Here is a 22301-nt window from a genome sequence, read left to right on the forward strand (position 1 = left end):
ATGTCTGTTTGTTGTGTATAATGCTGGAAAATGAATCATTTTGGCTTGAATTTGTGTCTTTTGTGTTTTTCCCGACTCAGAGCCAGTCACCTGCAACCACAAGGACTTTGCCTGTGCAAACGGAGACTGTATCTCCTCTCGATTTCGCTGTGATGGGGACTATGACTGCTTGGATAATTCAGATGAGGCCAGTGTTTGAGATATGTGTACCACTTACTTATAAATCAAAGAGGGAGCTGAACTCACACTAGTTCTGTTAATGAGGCACAGATATTAGCAAGACGCTAAATAAAAAATGAAATACTGCACACTTCAAAGTAGAAGAACCCTTTTAAATCATAAATCATCATTTTGGACATTTTGCCTTTACTGACATATTGCCTTTCTTAATGTGAATAATCATGCAATTATAATCATGAGAAATCATGCTAAATCATGTACTCTCCTTATATCACCATGTGCTAACTGATCTATTAAATCATTAGTCAGTACTAGCCAATATATCAATTACAGGTCAGTTTACACAAAATGTAATATTGTGAAGACCATACAAAGGACATTAAAGGATATTAAGTTACAATGTGCACAGTTCAAAAATACAGTTTATACATATGGATACTGTAATTTAGTCTGTAATCTCCTGTAAATGTCTGTTAGTGTCTGAGCTTGCGGCACAAGAACAGAATAAATATCTCAATTTGAAGGGGAAGTGAAATTGGATGGGTATTTTGCCACTTGAAAAGAAAATAATCATATTCTAGGCACAATTAATTGTCTCAATCCAAGTCTCCTCGTCATGGTCGCTGCATTCCGAAACAGCGCTGGACAGAAAATATCACTGTGATGAGTTATTGTAACTTCAAGTATATTAGTCCATGAAATAACCTATATTCATTTGCCTTTGGAAATCCAAATCCCCTTATGCTGTTCAGCATAAGCATATTTATGAACAAAACAAACAAAGACTGTTTGTTTCGTTGAATCTTAATCTTAATTTATAGAGTTTCAAATTGCCATTGTAATTTTACATTCTCGTAATATGTTGAGAAATGAACTTAAACTCATGGTGTAAAGAGATTTTTGTAGGTTTCTTACAAAAAGCCCCATCAGTGATAATAATGCAGCGCAATGCATAATTCAAGGACAAAGGCTTGTTATTACGATTCATTATTCTTGTTAATTTATTGCTCTGTTCAACATTGGCACAGCAATTTTTATATGTAATCCCTCCCCATGCAAAGCAGCGCAACCCTAATTAACCCTTTATTATAAGTCTCCCCAGTGGCAGCTTTCTGGGTCAGCGCAGTCAAATAGTTTCAGGAAAGCAAGTTGCCATTCAATGGCCTTTATAATTAACGGTGATTATTAAATGTAGTTATTCACAGTGGGCATGATGTGGGTAGATTGCTCACCCCATTATTATGTTATAAACAGAAAATATTTTCTTGAGTGTGTAAAAAAATTGCAGTAAGAAATTTTAGTTGTGACCTGTACTCAAGTAGAAATAGTTTAATATATTTACTCCACTACAGTAAACTTTTGACTGAACATCTTTATTTGCATAAACAGATGCAAATAACAGTATTTCTTCAAGTTTCAGAGATACTTGCAAGTTTATGTATTTAGAACATACAGTGTATAAAACAAGTTTATATATTTAAAACATACAGTATATAGAACAAGTTTATATATTTAGAACATGCTTTGTTTTATGTTTGATTTCACTGTTTTTATATTATTTCCTCTTGTTTTGTTCAAAATCACAAAAAATCTGTATTTTATAGACTAATCATTATAACTATTGAAACAAGTTTCTTCATTTATATAGTAGTGGTCAATCTGTATAAAATTACATCACAAAGTTTGGTAGTATTCATACTGAATCCAACATGTCATGAAGTTCAATTTCTTTATGTTTTGTCAGTGGGTACAAAAGTGCAAGATGTTGATTTTCAATTCCAAGAATAAGAGCAAACCTCTGAGGCATTGTCAGATTTTTAAACAGTGAAGATTAACATTTTCTCTGAGAGACTACTGGCCCAGGATTCTAAAGCAGTTTGAATGAGCTTTAAAAGAGGAGACACAGTACATCACAGAAACCACAAGGGCTTCTTCACCTATTTTACATTTGCCAGCACTGAAATCCAAAGATTGTGAAAAATGAACTTTGTTTTGAATATATTTTATAGCAGTTATGAGTGGCACTTGCAAGTTTGCATGATAGGGGGGGTTCCAGAGCCCAGTCAAGATATTTCACAGATTAGAAGTGTTTTTTTCTACCAGTAACCATGCAATATATGATAATTTTATTATGACAGTGATCTTCTACCATATATTTATGTCATGTTTTTACTATATTGGTTCACAGAAAGGCTGCGAGGCACGCTGTGCAGATGACCAGTTTCGGTGTAACAACAACCTATGCATCTCGCAAAAGTGGCTGTGTGATGGCCAAGAAGATTGTAAGATGGGAGAAGATGAGAAAAACTGCCAGGGAACAGGTGCAAAGCTAATAGTCTGTAAAAGACTGAGTCTGAGTACTGATTAGTAGTTCCAAGCACCAGTTGGTGCATAGAACATTGCCTGTTTCTAAACTTTGTATTCTCAGGAATATTTTTTCCTATTCCTTCCTTTCCTATTTAAAAGAAGGTAGACCTTATTGCATGGACAAATCCATTATATTTTTTAGCCTTATTATTGTACCACATAAACTCAAATCAAAGTCAAATTTGGTTGAAGAAATTTTCCGTGTATTATCATCCTTACCTTAAGATACTATACAGTACACAGTAAAGTAAGTGTAAGTTGAATGAATGATTTTGTTTTCAGAAATCCAATTTTTCTGTGTACTTCCATGCTAATTGTCAGACCTTGAAAAGAAAATGTTCCATAATAAAATATAAGATAATTATGTGGAGGAGTACAAGTGCTCTTAGTTCTACTGATTTGCTCTGTTGAGTTCCATCGTTCATTACTGGCCAAGTACTGTGAAGTACTTTGTTCAGCACCTGGTAATACACGCAGTATGATCTTGCTGGCCTGCAGGACAACACCATACTGTATTTAAGAGTCAGAAGTTACAATAATCTCTCTCCAGCATTACCGTGATGTGGAGTTTTACACACGTTCATAAAAAAGAAACTGAAAAGGTCACACCTGAGTGATTTATAAGTGAGAAAAGGGGGACCAATTTCTGACTGATATACTTTGCCCTTACCCAGTAGTCCCTTCATGCTCTGTGAACGAGTATGTGTGTGCCAGTGGAGGGTGTGTGTCAGCCAGCCTGCGGTGTGATGGACATGACAACTGTCTGGATGGCTCAGATGAGGTCAGTACAGTTTCACATGATTCAATGTATTGCATTTCCTCTGACTATTTCCTTTCTGTTCCCAAAAATTGTATAACTTTTAAACATGCAGTAGTTCAGTGGTGAGGAGCTGCTTGTTCAGTCATGAAGCAAACCCAGGTTAAAGCATGAATCATTCAGTGTTTTCTTTCTGATTGCAGCTGACATCACTAGAAGGGACAGTTTTGATGATTTGTGGTATTTCTATGCTGACAGATTGGCTGTGTAAAGGAGTGTAGAGAAGATGAGTTTCTGTGTCTGAATCGTGCTCACTGTATCCCCCGGCGCTGGCGCTGTGATGATGTCTTAGACTGCATGGACCACAGTGATGAGGAAAACTGCAGCCAAGGTAGGTGTGAGTGTGACCCTACAGTACATGAGTGTGTTAATGCTTTCTGGGTCTCTGAAGGTAAAAAAAAAAGATTCTCACTTGCTATCTGAAATCTTTACACTGAAAATATGTCATGTAAACCATTTAACAGCCTTTACTATAAAGGGGACATAATATTGGCGAGGGAAGTTAAGACAATGTTTGGCAAAGGTAAATACAAATACGGTAAGAATGAGAGATTTCAGATGAGATGGAAGACAAAAATGGATTCTAGACTTTACTTTTGTGAGGCAAAATGGTCCAGGGCTGTCAGGACCATTATGCAAAATGATCAGTCATTATAATCTTGTCATGTACAGTTCTTTGAGTCACACCTTCTACAACCTTGAATGCACTTTTCTACCAAAGTTAGTCTTAAAAGTATGGGGCAGAGTATCACTTATCTGTGTAATTGCAGGAGCTTTCTTCTGCCGTGCTGATGAATTCATTTGCAACAACACCTTATGCAAACTCCACACGTGGGTATGTGACGGCAAGGACGATTGTGGAGATAATTCCGACGAAGACATAGACATGTGTGGTGGGTTGAATTGTCACTCACAAGGCTTTCCTTTGAAGGCAATTGATGCATATTTTATATGGCACTACTTTTCTTTTTCCTAAGAGGGAATATTTCATTGTCTTTTCATACAAGACTCCATGCAGTTTTTTGAAAGACATATCCATTAGCTTTTTGTGTCTTTTCATCTCCAGCAAAACTTCCCTGTCCTCCTACAAGGCCATTCCGTTGCAGAAATAATCACGTGTGTCTGCGCACGGATCAAGTCTGCAACAAAGTGGATGACTGTGGTGACAACTCGGATGAGGAAGAGTGTGGTGAGCATAAATAAAACTACTAAATAAGCAAAATGTTACCTAAAAGTTTTTTTGTTTTTTTGTTATTTTTTTTTTTTTTATTATTTTATTTTTTAAACAGAGAGCAGAAGTTTACTTCTATTATTAGATAACCAAACTCCCCAGATGCACTTGTCCTAGACATGTGGAGGTGCAGATATTGTTTCATTCTAATTGAAAATACAGCAATCTTATCAGCCAAAAACATTAATTAGGCATGGGAATGAAATTGGCATCCCATGACCACTGTTCATTGTGAGTGTTTTGATGCAGACAGGAAATTACCCAACCCAACCTTTGTAGCGTGTGACCTCTGAAAAGAACCAGTGTTTATTTATGACCCCTTATCACATTTTCCCCATATATGAGTTGCGAACTGTTGAAGAGGTCAATTTATCCAAGAAAAGAAAAAAGATATTTTAGACCTCTCATTCCATGTGTGGTGTCCTTTGGTATAAAATGTCAAACGCTGACCAGGTTGGTAGATATTAACATGCCCAGTGGTTTTCTGATGGTGTGTTATGTGTAAATCTTGAAGTTGAAGAGGATTCTTGACGTGGAACTGACCAAATCACCCGTGTTTTTGTTGACAAAGTGGGGGCAGGTTTTGTTGTATCTGCCACTCTGTGAGGTTTATTAGTTTCATTGTAAAACATTTGGTGTACATAGTTTAGGCTTGAATTGATTTTTGAGTGTTTTTTTATTTTATTTTACTCTGATATGCTATGATTATATGATATGATATGGGGGCACAACCGCTGCCGGTCCTTTTATCATAGTGTCCTGACATGGTCCCCCTTCTGTGAATGATAACACGGAGCAGGCCGAATAGGAAGCGACAAATCACATCATTCATCTCTCACTCTTTCATTCTCTCTGTCCTCCCCTCTTTTTCCTCTCTGATTCCATTGATACAACCATCAATCTCTTACCTCACTCCATTACCTCCCTCCATTGTATGCCTCTTCCGTCCATCCATCCCCTCAATCTCACCTTAATCCCATCATTCCCTCCGTTCACCTCTCGATCACTTAATTCTGTTCCTTCCCTTCCTTCACTCCTTTGTGCTCAGGGTGGATGTCAAACTCCCATTCTTTGTCTGTATATTTTGCAAGGAAAGATGACAACTGTGTCATTAATTCAAGTAAACTGATGACCAAAAACAAAATATGCAAAGTACTTTGACAATTTTGCAGGCTAGATAATTAGCAAACAGCTGTTTCTGTGATGTCCTTTATTGTAGCACCTATTACAAACTCAGTGTTGACTGTGAGTTAAAAAGGATCAGAAAGAAGTGATTTTGTTTACAAATGGATTTGTTTTGCAGCCAATAACAAAGGTAATCTGGGATATAAAAGAAAAAGAGTATCACATTTAGTTAAAAGGCAGTTGAAGAAAAGTGAAAGTAATAAGATAGTAGAGTAGATAGTAGATCACCAAATATTTAACTTCTTAAATTTCAACATTTTCATCTTATGCTATAATATCTTTTGAAACTGAAAGCTACATATTTGCACTTGAATATTCGGTACTGGATTAGATAGATTATTAGTTCTTGTCTTTTAAACTGATTTTGTGTGTACTAAAGCAGAGGTGGTGGCTGGAAGACCTCGGCCTTGTGGGAAGACAGAGTTCACCTGCAGTAACCGACGCTGTATCCCAATCCAGCTGCAGTGTGACTTCTTCAGTGACTGCGGGGATGGTGGCTCGGATGAGCAAGACTGCAAGGCCTGTAAGCACAGCGCCAATTGACTTAAGCAAACAGATCAAAGAAGCATTCGGAAGAGATGAAAAGTACCGAATGTCACCATGATGCTATCAGGAAGCTCAGCAATCGCCTCATTTTAGATGTGATGTTTTGTTATTTATGGTAATATATGTATGCCCATGTTTGAGGTGCGTTGTGTACTATATGAAAGAGGATGATGTCCTCTTGGCTTTTGCACATCAAAAGAAAAGCACAGCAGGTGTCTAAGATGCAGAGGACTGATATGTAATCAAAGTCCTGTCTTTATTTGTAGTTTCCAGCGGAGATGTATGTGGAAAGAAAACAAACCCATGTGGAGAGGATGCAATTTGCAACCAGACAAATGCTAATGCTGTATGCCAGTGCAAACCTGGCTTCAAGAGGAACCAAAAGACAGACCAATGTGAAGGTAGTATGTGATCAATTTTATGCATTAAATGCATCTGATGCGAAATAGAGAAAAAGCCAAGCCAGAGTTTAGCAATCCACATTGTTTAAATAGAAACAAATAATGTGGTTATATCAGTTGTCAGATCTTGTCAAAACATGCCAAACTATGGCCTCTAATTTCACTGCGGTAAACTGGCAGTAACAAATCTGTGATCTGGAGAATCTCTGGACAGGACGCAGAGACTGACAGTCCCTATAGTATTACACTGATATCAAAAATGCTATTAACTATTGATATGCTTCAACTGTATGTTTGTTGCTACATGGTAAATTAAAAGAAAGGTAAAGTTGGCTGAAGTCATCAAAAGAAATACTGGTAAGAAATACCATAACTTACTTTAGGAGTACTGTAAAATTATTAGATATTTGCTTTCCAAATGTCTCGCCCCCACACCCTCTCCTTGAGACATGTTTGCTTGTTATGTCTACTTCTACTGCACTAACACATTTCAGATGAAGAATATTGCTTGCAGTCATTTAGTCTAAAGAGATAATAGCTTTTATTGTTTTGTCAACCCTGTGACCTGGTTCTTGTTTCCCAGTTAATGGCTTTTTGTCGTGTATTGGAGAAAGTGTTACTTAATGCGTACATATAATGTCCTCTTCACAAGTCGAGGGCATCACTTATGGAGAGAATATACATAAGGCTCATACTGTATTTCTGGCTTATACGCTTTCATCTCTGAATGTGTATTAAGTGTTTCATCGATGATTTATAAAAATATGAATAAATGCTTTGGAGCCTTTATAGTCACGGACACATTTCTAAAGCAACCTTTTACTTAAGCAAACTTTTTCTCAAGTAAATTGTTCTTACTTTTCTTTTCAGAGGTAAATGAATGTCTGCAGTTTGACACATGTCCTCATTATTGCACAAACACTAAAGGATCTTTTAAGTGCACATGTGACAGAAATTATAAGGAGATCAATGGCAACTGCATAGCAAAAGGTATGATCCCAAAGTTTAATATCAAACATTCCTGTGTATTCTGCATAATTGCTAAGTTGGTAATATGCTGTCATTAACTATTGATAACTAAAATATAAAACTGTATGTGCTGTGCCTAAACTGTTGTCTAATACCCGAAATGGAATTTAGCCAATTTTCTTTTGTTTTCTTTTTTACATATTGATAACTCACCGGGCAGGACCAGAAGATCGAGTGCTCTACATAGCTAATGATACTGAAATCCGAAGTTTTGTGTATCCGTTTAACCAGAGCCATGGACACAAACTGCTCACTCACATTGAGGACAATGCTCGCATTATTGGGATGGATGCTTTGTTTCACCACCAAAAGTTTATCTGGGCTACCCAATTTAACCCTGGTGGAATTTTTTACAAAGAAACTCTAGAAAGAAGTCAAACTAAAACAAATGTCAGAAACATTGTAAGTATATCTAAGCTGGATGTGTGTTAATTGCTGTTTTTTAATGTACTGTGTATAGCATACTTTCTCAATTTGCTGGTTAAGACAATATGGGTAGAAAAAAAAAACTTTTTTTTTTTTTTTCAAAATCCAGCTTTAATGTCAATCATTTTTTTTGCACTCAACTTTTATATTAATGATTAACATAAAAGCTGCCTGTAAAATGCAATGACTGCTCATGTTGTCTGTCAATTCAAGATGAGACAATGAAAATAATTAACTTTCATGTGAGCCGTGTCATATAATAGACTGCATTGTACCCAATGTCTCCTTGCTATTTCTTTTATTCATTTTTACACGCATTTATGTGAATGTACTGTATGCAATAACATTTAATAGAGCGCCTGACTTTGTGGCTGTTATTGGTTGCAGTGTTCAGACTTTCGACGACCCAGAGATATTTCTGCTGACTGGATCACGGGCAATATTTATTGGACTGATCACTCACGGATGCACTGGTTCAGCTATTACACAGCCCACTGGACTAAATTACGATATTCCATAAATGTGGGCCAGCTTAAGGGACCAAATTGCACTCGCTTGATCACTGACATAGCAGGAGAGCCTTACGCCATTGCTGTCAACCCAGCCCGAGGGTAAGTTGTGTAGTGTGAACTGGTAAAACACATGCCCAATAGATGTTTTATTTTTAGAAAATATTTGTAGGCAGGCTTTTTTTTGTTTGTTTGTTCATCCATTAATCCATTGTATTTTTTCAGTCATTTGTTATCTTCCCTCTGGTCAGAATACTTCAGCTAAGTCACAATTTCATGTTAAGTGTCATTTTTTATTGCATCTTTTTATGTCTCATAACATTGAATGTTTATCCGTTGGCGTTTAGCACGGAATTAAAACGAAGAAAAATTCTATAGGCAGAACAAATTCAGTTGTGTCCCCTTACCATATAGATTCGTGTGAGAGACACCAACTATCTTTAACCACCCCAAAACCAATTCTTATCAACAATCACTCAACATAAGTGACAAGCATGCCTTGCTATTGGAAGGGCACCTTTGGTCATCAAGATAGCTACAGTATGATGCATATTCAGTTATTGACAAAAACATCGAGATATGGACCTTTGTCCAAGGATCGGTTTTAAATAACGTAATGTTAACTGGAAAATGTAATCAATAAGGTATTGATTAATTCTCTTTAAAAAAGTATGTAAAGAAAAAATTATGGAAGTAGCAAAATCAGTTACATTACCTGTTACTGCACATTACTTAACTTTACTTAGGCCTTGCCACGTCAAAGGGGCCCTTCCAACAACAATAAAGTTGTCACATCCACATGAGGCAGATACCTCTCTCTCGAGGCTTTACACATGTATTCATTAGCTACATCGCCATCTAATGCGTCACCAGTTGGCAGATATTATGTAAGAGCATTATTTGTTCTCAGTGTTGTTGGAATTGCTTTTCCATTAAGCCATTCAATATTACATCACACACATCACCAAGTACAGAAGGATTTACAAGAATCTGTACTGAGAAAGACCAAACGTGATGAAGTAGCTGTGACGCAATTGGTCATGATCATGTCATATGCATGTAATATGCATGTATTTTTATTTATTAGGCTATATAGATAGAGATGTGTATTTCTATGCATACTGTCTACAATATTTTACAAGGAGATGATGTCAGGGAGATACAGTATTTCTCTTTGTGTCTTGCAGGATGATGTACTGGAGCGTAATAGGTGATCACTCTCACATAGAGGAGTCTGCCATGGATGGCTCCTTACGCAGAGTGCTCTTAATGAAAAATCTCAGAAGACCCACCGGTAGGTATTTCTTTTAAAGCCCACAAATTATTTATAGTGTAATATGTTTCTTTCTTGTTGTTTCTTTCGTACGTTAAAGGTACCCTGTGTAGTTGTCTTGAAAACAAAGTAATGTTTACATTCACTGTTTTTCACTGTAACTCATTGTGTCTATCCTTGAAGTTGAATAATCTTGTTGAATTTCCTTCCTCATAAAGCATTTGCAAAACATTAGTGGAATATTTTGAAATTTTCATCGTTTCACCATGTTTACATGAGCTCTTTTCTGTTCAAATCTTAAATTAAATCGTAAATCTAAATTGTACATTGCATTAAACAATATTAGATGAATTTGTTACAGTTCTGGATGGTATCCACAGGAGCAAGTGTCATTGGGCTCCCCAATATAGAGTACGTTATGACCCATATAGCATTGTATAACTATGGAGAATTCACATATCTTAACACATACTACATATTCACTCTATATTATATATTCAGTCAGCGCTATCATAGTAACTTGCCAATATATTCACCTTTAAAGTAGACGCTTTGATATGGTAGCTAAAGATAAATAAAACACCACCAAGGAAATTTATGTGGTATGGAATATTTTACAGCCACTTGGAAGGGCTTGGTTTGTCTACAGGGAGACACTTAGTGCTGATCTAGTTTTGAAGAGCTGCTTTGGCCTCCTTTAATTCAAGGGACCCAGGCTCTGTCTTGGTCACAGAAAAAGGAATTCATCATCTGTGGAAAAACGCATACCGATTTAAATGCCCCAGCCAGGTGCTCAATTATCCAGTCAGACTTTTAGGAGAAAGTAAAAGTGAGTCACTGGTTTGAAATTGTAATGTAGGCATTCCATCAAAAGTGCAGTGCACAATAAGATTTTGACACAAGAAAATTGAATATTGAATGCAAACAGCCAGGAGGAGATAGAAACAAAAAGGGGTTGCTCCACATCTGCTACATATAACTGTCCTGACCTTAAGGTCTCCTGCATTGAGGGATTCCGTGATGATCTCTTTGTTATTTGTAAGGTAGATAAATCTCTTTCCTTCATCCTCCCACAGGGCTAGCCATTGATTATTTCAACCAACGTTTGTACTGGGCTGATCCTGAGCTCTCACAGATAGGGAGCATGAGATTGGATGGCTCAGACCCTTTGGTGACAATCAGTGATAGACACGGTAATGCCAGCTAACAAATTGCAACTTCTCTTTTTAAACACATACTTTTCATGATGCTCTTTGAGTTCCTCAACTTTTTTATCAAATAATTGCAACAATAACACTGTTTGTATGTCTCACGGGGGTAAGCTTCTAAAGAGTGTGTTAAGATCAATCTGCCCACACTGCACATTCTTGCTTCTTCTATCCCAAGGCTGTGAGTGTACATAAAGGGTTATTTTCTTTTCTCTGCTGGATTTACAGGAATCTCCCAACCGTACAGAATTGATATATTTGAAGACTACATCTATGGAACTGGACTAAAACATGAGGTCTTCAAGATTCACAAGTACGGCAAACAGTCGGTGGAATATTTCAATTTGGGTGTGGAGAAGCCCACTAATGTTTTGATCTCCCACCGTTACAAACAACAAGATGGTAAGTTGTCTTAAAGTTTTAAGTAACAGGTATTTATGATATGTGTAATTGTTCTCTAGAGACAAATTATAGAGATAACAAAACTGGCCGAAGTCCCAAACAGGATGATTATGGTTCTACACTTTTTTTTACAATTTTTTGATATTATTTAGATTTGGATTTTTTGTATACTGTATATTACAGTTTAGTTTTTGTTAACTTTCTTAATGCATGTTCATAGTTTTAGTTTCACTTTTTGTTTTCTTGGAAATATTGTTTTTGTTACATTTTTACTTGTGGAGTTAGTTATATTTTTATCATTATCATTTCTTAAGCATCATTAAAGATAAGTTCAAAATGTATTTTCTTTCATATGTACTTATGTATCTTTCATCTTTCATGTATGGCATCTTATTTATATACTTCTGCACAAGTTATATATCAGGAATGAACAAAATAGTCATATAAGACATGTAACCTTAATTCAACACACTTCCTGTAGATGTACCTTGAGAACAAGTGGGGGGATATTCAGTTGGTTGCAATCTGCAACCTCACTGCCAGATGCCACTAAAACCTACACACTGGTCCTTTAAAGTCTTAAAAATGAAATACACTTATTAATCGTATTTCTTACCATGCAATAACATGCACACCTGTCCAACCTTACATACATATAACATTATTAATAATGCAATATGCTTAACATCTGTTAAATAACACCTCTTGGTTAAATAATACCTAAAGAGTACAAGCCTACTCAAAATAAGGCTGAATGAAGCTCTCTTTGAAACATGCCACATTTTCAAGTGTGTAACATTAAAAAAAAACATGTTTCACAGGAAACTTTTTTTTTTCTTCTCCCAACTCCTCCCACTTTCTTCATGTATTGTGTTTGAACAGCTCCAGTTATGTGTTACATCTCTGGAGTTAATGGTTATAGAGCATCAGTCAGCTCAGTCTTGGTCAGTTTTTCACTTAAAGGGCAGCTGTTCCATTCCCCAGAGACTCATTAGACCTGCCGTGTAGTGTGTAGCATGTAGTGTGTAGTCTGTGGGCAGAAGATACACACATCTTGCAAAAATCTGTGACATGAAGGCTTGATATCTTCAGCAAAAGCCTACCAAGCATTTAGATTTATTTTGGTCTTTCACTTTCATAAGTTGTGTAAGAAATCAGATAATTTTATTATATAGGTACAGTATAGTGCAAATAGAGTGTAATACAATAGATAAAAATAATTGTATTTCATTAAAAAGAAATCTTTATTTAAATCACATTTGCAAATCACTGCTCATGGCTGTTTCTCTGTGTTTGGCATATGGTGTCATAATTATAACATTAAATAATTTACAAATGTGTGTCTTATGCTCCTGCAGTTAGGGCTCAGGTTGGCCTCTTTAGCGCTCTGTTAGATGTCTCATGTTAAATTCAAACATTAATTTTCACATGGTTATTGCCAGACCCCTCTCATAGCTTTCACATGCTGATTATCAGTATTGAACATAGTACAAACACCTTTGTGGTTGTCTGCCCATTGAAGGCAGTAGCATGAAGAGCACTTCAAAGTGCTGCTAATCAATTAGACAACAAGAAATTCTTGACACATTCTACAATCCTTGATTATTTAATCTGGAGATGAGGCCTGTGTGAAGTTATTCATATGTTTTAGCCTTGTGCTTCTCTCGACTTCAAGAAAATAACATCCTTCAAAACAGAAATTAAAACACTTGAAATAAATAGCTTTGCTCTGAGATAGAACAAATACATTTTTCACAACCAAATATAATGACTTTTTTTTTTTTAACTTTCTCCACAGCGTCAAATCCATGCCTGAGAATGTCTTGTGATTTCATGTGTTTGCTCAACCCAACGGGTGCCAGATGTACCTGTCCAGAGGGAAAGGTACTGGTCAATGGCAGCTGTAGCGATGTTAACATCTCAGGTAGGCCTACTCTTTGATTTTAATGCCACAATTTAGATGGCTTGTTGTTTTATGATTAGCCATGTAAGTGAGCGGATTAACCACGGCTATAATAAAGGGAGCAATGTGGCTTAGATGAAAATCCTTTACTTATCCTGAGATAATCAGAGAATGAGAACTTGTAAATATACAGTGCCATAATTAAATTTGAGCTGACATCCATAGTTTTTCATAGCTGTCACCAGAGTTCACCACCTGCATGCAGTCCATGGTCAGTCAGGTGCTGTTTTTTACCTACTTGAAAATCCAGATCTCTGCCTCCTTGGTTGTTGTTTTATGGCATAAGCAGCACAGCACCATTTGTTGTGATTGACTGCTACACACTGCAGCACAGTAAGTGATAAGCTTTGCTGTTGTGAAGGTGAACTATGCCGTCCCCCCTGCGAGAATGGAGGCCGCTGCTTAGCCAATGAGAAAGGAGACTGGAGGTGCTACTGCTGGCCTGACTTTTCAGGGGAGCGCTGTGAGGTCAACCACTGTACAGACTATTGCCTAAATGGAGGCACCTGCATGGGCTCACCCCTTGGTAAGTCTGCTTCACAATATACTGTATAGTCAAACACTGTTTGCAGCACGATTCCTTCCTGTCTTCTTGCAGGATTGCAGAAATTGCATTATATTTCACAGTTATTCCTGTTTTGTGTCAGACCCCTGTTGGTTCATGTTTATATTGACCTTTGTTTGTCAATAATGGGTGATCACTTAAAACATAAGCATCTAGTATCCATGAATAGATGGTTCTTGTGTTCAGTCTCGCTATAGAGAATGCTTTGGGCAAACCAAGCTACCACTGCCACAAACACATATTTTCAATTTCTTCCCATTTCCTCTTGCACATTGACCCAGTGCATGATGGCATTCAACCACATTTTTCTTCTTTTAAACCTCTATGTCTTCCTCACTTAAGCTTTAAATGTAACATCTGCCAGCTGGGCAGTTTTTGTCATTGATGTTCCTGGAGAACAAGCCTCAAATAGCCTTCTCTAAATTCAAGGTCTACTTTCATGCTTTTATGATTTCTGGAACAAACAGTTCTACCCCACAATTCCATGAATGTATATCATGCTAAGATGTCAGTGCTGGAATTGAATCAGGATGTACAACCCTATTAAAAGTGCTATCCTTGATTTACAAGCCCGTGCATCATCCCTCAATCAAAGCAATTACCCACAACATCTCCATTTCCATTTGTTATTAAAAATAAAGATTCACCACAGTAATTGCCCTGTTACAGGAAGTGTGGCTTGTATTCCCACATAAATGGTTTATAATAGCAGAATCTTATTCAAGGGGTTTGGATTTATTAAAGATCATTGAATGACATCCAGTAAATAAAAACTGAGCAGTGTGTTTCGGTTTGAGGGAGTCATAGTAGTTAGACTGAATAGTTGGGGAGATAAAAAGGTGGGTTTTTGATTTGTGTTGCAAATTGTTTGATTAAACGTTTATTCCTTCAAATAGGCTATCTTTCACTCTCCACTGGTCTTTCAGAATCATAGAATAAAATTTGCCTTTGGGAAATGCGTCTGCTCAACAGGAAGCAAACTGATATTTAAAAAAAAAAAAAAAAAGTCAGTGTTGATATCTTTTTTCAAATTTGGTTTAGATGTTTAAAACAGCTCTACATGGCATAAAAAAGAAGCCAGGATAATCACTGCTGCTCGTTAAACGAGGTGGAGTCTGTCTGTCAAGATAGCATAGGAATCATGTTACTTGCTGTGGGATCACTGCAGTAGGGCTTCAGGACTGAATAAGAGAAGGCAGAGCTCCTATTGGTAACAATCAATCTTAGTTTGTGTTTCATTCACCAGCTAAGCCCAACATGCTACACTGGCTGATGAATTGTATTCCTATTTATAGTGAACGGCAGAGAAGAAAATGAAAGTGTTGTGATATTTATTGTGTTGCTGGGGACACAGCGCATTTTGTTTCATTCATGCTTGGCAGTTGTTTCTCATAAAGGAAGAGGTTTCGCTGCATTGAGCATATGTCTTCAAAGCAAAAGAATATTGGTGTAAATGATTGAGTGATGAATGAAGGCAACCTCACAATCAATTAGAGGCTGTACATTTCTGAGTTCTATATATATATATATAAAAACACAAGGTTCCACTGAATTTCTGCTCTTATGTGTCCGTGACGTCTGCTACTGACAAATCTTCTTGTTTTATAACATAAATGGGCAAAAAATCCTTGTAGCATGCAGGGCTGCCAAGTCTCAAGCATTGACCGTGAGACCCATTCAATTGACACTTTTACCACGCCTTCACACCACATGTCCATTTTGTCACGCAGTGAAAAACAAATTCATAACTGATAACGTTGTGGCGCGAATAGAAGACACTGACAGCGCAGGGACAGATAAGACAAAGCAGCACAGCACAACAGCAGCCCTGCGCAGCAGTGAGCCCTAACCCTATGTATCTTTCCAAGTTTGTTCCCCCATTTTAAAATATAACCAGGTGCCCACGGTGAGGAGCATAGATCTTTCTTATTCTATACTTTGAAGAAAAATATGTGTAATATCTGGAGTTTATATCAAAAATGCTACCCAATAAACACAAATTAGCAAAAAGAAAAAGTCTTATAAAAAAGGTGTTGGTTCATAATGCCAGAGAGAGGTCGAGTGGGTCAACTGACCACAAATAATACTTATTTTATTATGAACAAAAATAAGTACTACCCCCCCTGCATTAAAATAAGTAAACTCGTCCTTGATAATAATAACATTCAGAAAGTGTGTTTCTAACAAGAATTGGAATTAGGGGCTATACATTACTTGTCTACAGGATTTATTTACAATTCAGTATTCAATTAAGCTACAACTTACTTTCAATGTGTGGTACGAATGAAATACACAATCTCATCCTGCAATATTTTTAGGTTGGGTTTTTTTTGTTTTGTTTTACAAGCAATAACACTTTTTAGAGAGTAGTTTCACAGTACATGACCTTTGTCCTCAGTCTATTTTCATTGGCATGTAAATAACTTCTTAGTTAAACTAAGCAAGAAATATACATGGAGTACATTATACCATAAAGACCATACTTATTTACTTATGTTCTTAGCCCCCTGTGGAGCCTAAGATCTTTACACAATTTGTCCATCTAACATAGCCTCTAACTTTATTCCAGGTCACTTCTTTGCTATATTTCAGGTCACTTCTAACATTTTTATGTTTTTATACATTATAATTGACTTCACCATGCCTTTAACGGGGTACAGTGAAGAGAGTTTGAAGTGTGTTTGATGTCTAACCTCAGTGCGGAAGTATTGTTGTTTCATTATGTACATGCTCCTGTGTTTACTAATGAACTACTAATGAGAGCCTGGGAACATCAGCGCCAATAAAAATGACAGAGCTGAGTGATGTACAAGTGGTGTACTCATGTCATCATCAGACCCAGAGACTGATGTAGGCAGTCTTCCCTTTTTTCTGACAGTGGTTGCCCTTTGCATCTTGAAAATCTATCCAGGAGTGGCAGCACCTCAGACTACCAATTGTGCCAACCAACAGTGCTATATACTTGTACAATATACTTCTCCTGACAAAGTGTATTCTACTGGCTACCTACCGTTTCTTCCCCTGATTTTCAGGGTGATGTCACATGGAAAGAAATCTGGTTAAGAAACCTGTTCAGGTAACCAGATGATGAGACATGAAGTCAATCAGGAACTACTGAATTTCCCCAATATGGTAGCTTGTTTCTTTGATGAAAAAAAATGTGCGTCCTTTTACTTTAAGCTCCCCTTTAAATATGTATTTGGCTAGAAGATGGGTATATTCCTTACAACCTGGCCAGAAGCCAGATAATTATCTCTGCATTTTTGTCTTTTTCTAAGTAGTACAGGCCTCAAGTGTGGTATATAAACATATGTAAGATAAAAATCTATATAACATGTTTGAAAACTGAAAATGGCTTCATACTGATGCAATTCAGTGGAGGTCATTTGAACATCTGATTAGGATTCTTCCTGAATGTCTACCTGCTGGAGATATTCCAGACATGTCTGATGAGGAAGAAAACCCAGGGCAGACCCAGAACACACTGGAGGAATTATATGCATATTGTGTCTGGCCTGGAAACATTTTGGGATCCCTGAGGTGGATCTGGAGGACATAACCGAGTAAAAGGGCACCTCATCTACTCTACTTAGGTGCCTGTCTGCTGTCTCTGTGACCCACACATGCATATGTGCTTGAAAATGATGGATGGAAGGATGGATCTTTGCCTTTATTCTCACCAAAGTACTGAATGTTTTTTACTGCTACTAACTTGTGTAACTGTGGGTGTATCATTTCCATACAACATATAACTATGATCATCAGATTGATGGCCAATTACACACTGGAGGTGACCACAGATTGCAAAGTGTGGGTATCTCAAACTATGATTATGAAACACTAGATTTTATACATATATAAGCAAATATAACCTGAGAAAAGGAAGTCTCACTCAAAAATGAGTCATAAAAAGGCTGAGTAAAGTCCTAAAATAGTTATGTACTGTAGCAAACATACTTAAGCAGGAGTGAGTAGTATATTCGTTGGGACTATTTTCAGCCATGGATTAATACACACTAGTGACAACTTACAGCAGCAGGACGGTCGATGGGTGGCTCAAAATAAACTACATTGCCAGTGATCATGGTAATGAAGAGACATACCGCCCAGTCCAATGGTGTGGCTCATGGATATGTTTTACTGTAATAGTTTTTTAACAACCACAGAATTCTGTGACACAGAGGAGTAAGCTATATCAGACTTTGGCTGTATAGACAGTACTTGTTAGTAGGATCAATGCATTGTTTGATTTTTTTCATGCCCTCTTAATCTTTCCTTTTCTTCCTTTGTCCAGGTAAGCCTACATGCCGGTGTCCTGTTGGTTTCTCAGGGCCATTCTGTGAGAGGAGGATTTGCGACAACTACTGTTTAAATGGGGGAACATGCGACGTCACTCAGGGGAACCAGCCAGTGTGTCGCTGTATGGCAGAATATACTGGAGATCGTTGTCTTTATCGTGAGTCCTGCACCTACTACTTGGTAGCAGCAAACACATTAAATGATTTCTATTATGTGCTTGGCCTTCATCTATTTGACGTTAGCCTTTCAGCCTAGCCGCAAACAATCATAACAAAGAAGCATTGATTTTCATTCAGTTATGCTGCATAAAATCTATAGAACTAAGCATTTCAAAGTTCATAAACAAATAGTGTGTGTGGAACAAAAGCAAACCCCTAAAGTATTTTCTTTCCACAAACACCACATTTGCTGATAAACAAAATCAAAATACTACCATCAAACAACCTTTGGGTATTTCTGTGTTGAAATGATAATGTATTTTCTTTTGCAATGCATTGTAATGATGGGTTGTGTGAAAACAATTTCAACTGCACATCATTAATATTTTCCTACTGTTGCTTGCCCAAGGGGTGTTATGTTTTCATCTGTGGCTAAGATGTCATTCGATGTGGATAATTAAGTCCCATTAAAGCCCTGTACAATTCCAATCAAACTAGCTTAAAACATGTTCCCAGTTTCTCATTACAAATTACCCCCTCTCTCTTTATCTCTCTGAATGTGGAACAGACATCTGTCATCACTACTGTGTGAACTCCAAAGCCTGCACGTTATCCAGTAGCGGCTATGTGGAGTGTGTGTGTCCTGCCAGGTTTGAGGGAAACAAGTGCGAGGTGGACAAGTGTCTTCGGTGCCATGGTGCTCCCTGCCTCATTAATGAGGAGACAGGAGATGTGGTTTGCAAGTGAGTACTTGGTATCTGCTCGCTATTCTTGTCCCTCATCCCTCTTGCTATAATGCTGAAGGCCTATAGCCCTCTTCATTTATGGAAAAAACATTAATTCTACTCAAATCAGGTCTCAATAGATTTAACCACAGGGTGCTGGCTTGATTAACTGATTTGATTAAATCTGAAAAATTTATTGGGCCACACATCCTATAGCAGTTTTAAGTTTTGGTAATGTCATTGATTGAGGCCAGTTGAACTCCTCATTTTATATGAATTATGTATATGTTTGACAAAACCACCACTCAGTCATTTTTGCTTCTTGTATAAGTGTAGTTTTCTGCTTGCCACTAGCTTCTGTTATTTCTTCACCCTCCAGTTGCACAAATGGCCGAATAGCACCAAGCTGTCAGCTGTGTGACGGATATTGCTACAATGGAGGCACCTGTCACCTGGACCCTGACACCAACCTGCCTTTCTGTCAGTAAGTCACTGCTTAATGGGTGAAGGAAAGAAGGGAAAAATAATGTCCTGCACTATTGTTCTCACTTCTACTGTTTCCATTTAAATGCTGGCTCTGTGTCCCAGAAAACTTGGCTTTACAAGCAGAACTGAAAACCATCACGGGGTACCATTTCCCTGCTTGGAGAATAATACAAGATAGATGTCTTCCTCAGGAAAGAAATCCTTAAGTTGAGAGGATGTTTGATGTCACTATTTGGAGGCCATGACACAGCAGGGGGCTGGATGCCAGTACACCATCTTATGCTATGTGACACCTCACTGTGGCTTAAGGTTTTTACGCACATAAAAAAATGGTTTAAACCCCTTCAAAGCTTGCCATTCTGAACATATCACACTGTTCCTCCTTGCAGTTAAGAGCTGATGTCAGGCCTCTCTGACTCTCTTCAGTAGTAGGTTTTAGAAGTTTGCTGAGGTATGTGTCAGTGGTTGAACATGCCATGCAACTCAATGGTAAAAAAAAATTGTAGCAGACAAAAGCTTGACTAGCAGACATGGGGAAATCATTGTGAAAGACTACTCAAAACGCTGCCTGTAGATTAATACCACCTGAGCTATAATCACATGCAGTGCTGTGTTAAAAAAAAATCTCCCCAAGGAGGAAATTGGAAATCCATTTCAAAAGCCAACTCTCAATTTTTTTTAACTGCCCATTGTCCACTGTAATTAAATTGAAATTTGTGGCCATCACTCACAAATTCAAGGGGATAGAATCAATTTCTATGCAAATGATCCCATCTTATTCAATTGAGGTTAACAGATCCTGATAATGTGGTTTATTATTTTCTGAAAAGAACAGAGATTACATGTGATGATGAATATGTCTGTATCAAGAGTGTTTGATCTCAATACTATAGTAAATATAGTAAATGTATATTTCATCAAGCCTCGTTAAAGCAAAAAACTTGCTGGCTATAGCTGCTTCAATTTTAATGATGATTCTTGTATAAAACACTAAAAAGATTGAAGAGATTTTCATAATGCACCAGCAGTGCAGTAAAGATAGCTATGGTAAACATCCAAGCCCTCGCATTCACTCACCTCATTATCTTAGTATTCTTGAAAAGCATTTCAACTATACAATAGCTCAAGGTTTTTTTTTTCTTTTTTCTCCACATTACAGAAACCTCAGCTACTTCAACAACTCTGCTGGCTAGTTAGATCAATAAACACATAACTTTGTAGTAAACCAAAACATTATTTTATGCAGAGGTATCTAAAGTATTTCTCATCTGTGATGCTGTGGATGAGAAACAGGCTGTGGATAATGTGTGCACAATAACAAGAGAATGTTTTTTTTCTGTTGTTCTATTCCTGAAGAACATCTTTCCATTTCAACTATTATAGTACAATATTTTACACTTTTACTTTTTGGCTTCAGAAATGGATTTCCAATTTCCTCCATGGGAGATTTTTTAACACAGCACTGCATTTGAGTATAGCTCAGGTGGTATTAATCTATGGGTAGCACTTTGAGTAGTCTTTTACAATGAATACGATTTCTTTCCAGGCCAACTGTGATTTATTAGAATGGCAAACCGTATCCAAAGGACCTCAGTTTAGACAGCTCATATATTCTTCTTGAAGTGAAATTACATTTATTTTGCTGCAAAGTTGACATGCTGCACTAACTTTTGGGTCCAAAAATTCCTCGACTTAGACTCCATGTGAAAAATTGCAGACTTTCTCTACACAGACACGTTTCACAACAATTTTAATAATGGTTGTCAAAACAAAACAATTATATGAGCACATATTTTGTTTTGTTTCATTGAATACTTGTGATTATACTTATGGATAACTTCAAGTAAAAGACTGTTGACTGTCAGCATTACACTAAGACTGAGTTCAAGTTTCTGTGTATGTGGTAGGATCTATGCACAATGTACATGTACGTTTTTTTTTTTGTTTTTTTTTTACAAAACATATATTTTGATGCTTTGTACCTTATTTTCCATCCCCAGTCCTTGGAAATTTAGCTTATATTCTTGGCAATCAAATGACAACTATCTTTGGTATTTTGTTAATACATACCTTATTTCTCAAGGAAATACACATCTAAGAGATGAGACCACTGTAACAGATTTTTCTCTTGCAGATATTCCCCTAACTTGGTGAGCAGTGGAGTTGCTCTGTGTTCATAACATATATTTGGATTTTGCTAATTTGACTTACTCCATTTTATAACTGAAGCTGTTGAAAGAGATTAGTGTTTCAGTCTCCATTCATCAAGAAGCCAAAAGTTCAACAATACACATTCTCTGGGCCCTTTTATCACTCCCAACACAATGTTTTGCAGCTGCACGTCAGGGTTCAAGAACCAACGTTGTGATGAGCTGGCCAACCCCTGCGATTACTTCTGTCAGAATGAGGGGATGTGCACATTAACAGCTCTTAACAAACCACGCTGCAAGTAGGTCACCTCTCCAGCTGTATTCAGAGCCCCTCACCCCCTTTTGTCCACACCTCCACCCCAACTCCATCCGGCTCCATTT

General features: G+C 37.2%; 1 protein-coding gene across 1 annotated transcript in view; it reads left to right on the top strand.

Annotated features, from left to right (window-relative positions):
* Window positions 1–22301, top strand: part of lrp1bb (low density lipoprotein receptor-related protein 1Bb) — a 281139-nt gene that overhangs the window by 251922 nt on the left and 6916 nt on the right. Inside the window, exons 68-86 of the mRNA XM_042426612.1 lie at window positions 81–187; window positions 2369–2501; window positions 3225–3328; window positions 3563–3695; window positions 4135–4257; window positions 4431–4553; window positions 6160–6303; window positions 6593–6727; window positions 7598–7717; window positions 7917–8158; window positions 8570–8793; window positions 9879–9985; window positions 11041–11157; window positions 11401–11574; window positions 13373–13498; window positions 13899–14063; window positions 18397–18558; window positions 19128–19302; window positions 19664–19768. Of these exons, the coding sequence (XP_042282546.1) occupies window positions 81–187; window positions 2369–2501; window positions 3225–3328; window positions 3563–3695; window positions 4135–4257; window positions 4431–4553; window positions 6160–6303; window positions 6593–6727; window positions 7598–7717; window positions 7917–8158; window positions 8570–8793; window positions 9879–9985; window positions 11041–11157; window positions 11401–11574; window positions 13373–13498; window positions 13899–14063; window positions 18397–18558; window positions 19128–19302; window positions 19664–19768 (2719 nt within the window). The remainder of the gene's footprint in view (window positions 1–80; window positions 188–2368; window positions 2502–3224; window positions 3329–3562; window positions 3696–4134; window positions 4258–4430; window positions 4554–6159; window positions 6304–6592; window positions 6728–7597; window positions 7718–7916; window positions 8159–8569; window positions 8794–9878; window positions 9986–11040; window positions 11158–11400; window positions 11575–13372; window positions 13499–13898; window positions 14064–18396; window positions 18559–19127; window positions 19303–19663; window positions 19769–22301) is intronic.

This window comes from Thunnus maccoyii, chromosome 11 (genome assembly GCF_910596095.1).
Source record: "Thunnus maccoyii chromosome 11, fThuMac1.1, whole genome shotgun sequence".
NCBI classification, from domain to species: Eukaryota; Metazoa; Chordata; class Actinopteri; order Scombriformes; family Scombridae; genus Thunnus; species Thunnus maccoyii.